This window comes from Perca flavescens, chromosome 17, assembly GCF_004354835.1.
Source record: "Perca flavescens isolate YP-PL-M2 chromosome 17, PFLA_1.0, whole genome shotgun sequence".
NCBI lineage: Eukaryota > Metazoa > Chordata > Actinopteri > Perciformes > Percidae > Perca > Perca flavescens.
Genome location: NC_041347.1, coordinates 32,555,254 through 32,558,186, shown reverse-complemented (window position 1 = coordinate 32,558,186; position 2,933 = coordinate 32,555,254). Strand labels below are relative to the sequence as shown.

The 2,933-nt window shown below is 40.8% G+C and overlaps 1 protein-coding gene across 1 annotated transcript; it reads right to left on the bottom strand.

Moving 5' to 3' along the window:
- Positions 1 to 259: 259 nt before the first annotated feature.
- Positions 260 to 1,994, bottom strand: LOC114571942 (uncharacterized). The gene has a single exon (XM_028603264.1). It carries the CDS (start codon positions 1,846 to 1,848, stop codon positions 916 to 918), a length of 933 nt encoding a protein of 310 aa, XP_028459065.1. The 5' UTR covers positions 1,849 to 1,994; the 3' UTR covers positions 260 to 915.
- Between the last annotated feature and the right edge of the window lie 939 nt (positions 1,995 to 2,933).

The window sequence follows — 2,933 nt, the reverse complement described above, 5'->3', positions numbered from 1 at the left end:
GCTTCTTCAGAGCTAGGTGGAAATTAATATCTCAGCCTTTAATATGGCAGCCCTATCTTTGGATCATGTGCAATTGTCGTAATACTATGAATTCCAGCTGAAATGTTTAAATCAACGGTGAATGTAGAGCTGCAAAGATTAATCAATTAGTGTTCAATTATTAAACTAATCAACAACTATTTTGGTAATCGAGCAATTGTTTTGAGTCATTTCTTTTATGAAAAAAAGACAATATTCTCTGATGTCAGCTTGTTAAATGTGAATATTGTTCTAGTTCCTTCTCTCCTCTCTGACAGGAAACTGAATATCTTTGAGTTGTGGACAAAATTAGACATTTGAGGACGCCATCTTGGGACTTTGGGGAAACACTAATCATCATTTCAGACATTTTAGAGACCAGACAACTAATCCATTCATCTAGAAAATAATCCACAATGAGAATAATCTGTATAATTGCAGCACATATCAACCAGCCCTTATTAGCAACAACCTACTGTATATACACACACACACACACACACACACACACACACACACACACACACCCCTAAATACATACTGTACAAACACACACACACACACACACACACACACACAGACACACACACACACGAAGGAGCGCCATGTGGCTATATTTTCAGGCCGAAAATGAAACAGCAGCAAGCTGTATAATTTGTAAAAAGGCTCGTGTCTGTTGTTCAACCAGAAGATATAACAATGATGTGTTCATGCTCTTCTCAGCCAAGGTCTTACTGTTTTGGGGATCCAGTTTGTTAACGTCTCTGCGTCACGTAACAATCGATGATGAACACAGCTGAATGCTTTAAAAAAAAATGTGTGCAGCCAGCAAAAGCAGTCTGAGTCTGTATCAGATCATATTTCCATGAGACACAGTTCCACACTTCAATCAGTTCCTTAGGCGTCTGGATTCGGGGGGTCTTTATGTAGTCGATCATCTGCATTGTTACCAGAAGTAGCAGGTGGCTGTCCATTTTCATCTGTAGCATCAGTGCCGTCTGGCTTCGCGTTTAATTTATCTAGTTCTCTTGACTTGTCTGTTGAGGACTGTCCATTGTCACCTTTATTCTTGAAGGGGCCTTTCTTGAAATGCCATAACGTACCAGTAACAGCCGCACCCACAGCCACAGCCACAGCCAAAAGGACGGTCACTATGATGCCAGCCCCAACTCCAGAGCCACCTACCTCCTTCTCTAAGAACGGGTTATCTTTGGGTTTACTCTCTCTCTCGCTGACTGGGTTCTGTATCCGGCAGGTGAAGGTCTTCACATCTGATGTCCCACTCTTGGTGATGTCCAAGTCCTTTCCTGACTCCTTCCACTCTCCTCCATCCTTCTTCCAGCTGTAGATGACCGGTCCAGCGTCTTTGACCTCTCCGTGACAGACCAGCGTACAACGGTCCGAATCGGGGGAACAGGTCAACGGTCTGATCCATATATCAGGCTGGGGGACTTCTTTGATCAATACAGCGTTATATTTCTCATTCTGGACCTTGTTGTTGACTTCCACTGAATACACCCCCATGTCAGCTTTAGTCATTTTGCTGATTACCAAACGTCCAGTGGTTAAATTCAGGGCTGTGCGGCCAATAAAGGTTCTGTAATAAGTCAAAGGAACCAAATCTTCACCTGTGACTTGATCTTTGATCCACTCAGCCAACAGGTCACCGTTAATCTTCCACAGGATGTTGTAGAGACGTTCAGAAGAAGTAGGCCTCACGACCATCGTTAGCTCCCCGCCATCCTTGAAGTATGTCGGGGTTACCTTGTCCTGGGCTAGAGCGAAGTTCAGCGCCGCCATCAGTAGCCAACACCCGGTCAGTTTCTCCATGTTCTCAGGTCAACACACGAGAGGAAGAATATCGACCTTCATTACCTCAAAACGTCGAGTTTTTAGCTCGCCACTCGTCGACAAGAGGCAACACCCTTCCTTCCTTCCTTGTTCTGTGTGAGGCGTTTCTGCTGATGTAATGGAAGAAAAAAAACCTCACTCTAAGACCCGCCCTACTCTGCCTCCGATTGGCTAACCTATCTTATCATAACCAATCCAAATACCGAGGCAACGAGTTCTAGCCAATCAGAGGCAGATTAGGGCGGGTCATGCTTTGCGCCGCCATGGTTCCCTTAGCAAGTCCCTCGTTTTAAAAAAATAAAAAGGAGAAATCCGAAAAATAGAAACAGTCTTACAAAGAGACACTACATATGTTTAACATTATACATTTTGGTATTAACTGAGTTTTTCGGACACCACAGGGGAACGTAATCGAATCTCTTATACGTCCATGATTTGGGGAGACGTTATTAACCGTTACACCAGGAGAAACCGAAAGTAAAGATGAGCATGTGTTAAAACTCCCTAAGTATGTAATTTAATACAGGGTGTGGTGTAATACAGGGTGTAGATAGAGTAACACCCATGTAACATTCCGCGTTGGTGACATACATGTATTACACAAACCAAACGTTTGGAGAAACACATTTGCAAAAACTTAAATTAGCCTATTCAAAATGAAAAGGTTCTCATAACTATGGTTGTGACAAAAAAAGGTGTATATTTATCCATGTGACTGAGTTCTAGGCTGTTAATTTGCTAAAATCAAACAAAACTTATTCTTTAGTACAACAATCCTAAACTAGTTCATCCAAAACATAATTTAATTTAATGTAATAGTGTAGCACTGCTAGCTGTTTCTGCTATATGAGCCATCACTGGACAATATTCTGCACTATACATATTTAGTTACCACTCTGTTATCTCCAACTATGCAATGTCTTATCTATTCATCTGTATATCTGTTTATATACTGTCTGTTTATATAAGGGTGTTTATTGTGTAAATAGGTTTGTTTTATTACTATATATATATATATATATATATATATATATATATATATATATATATATATATATATATAT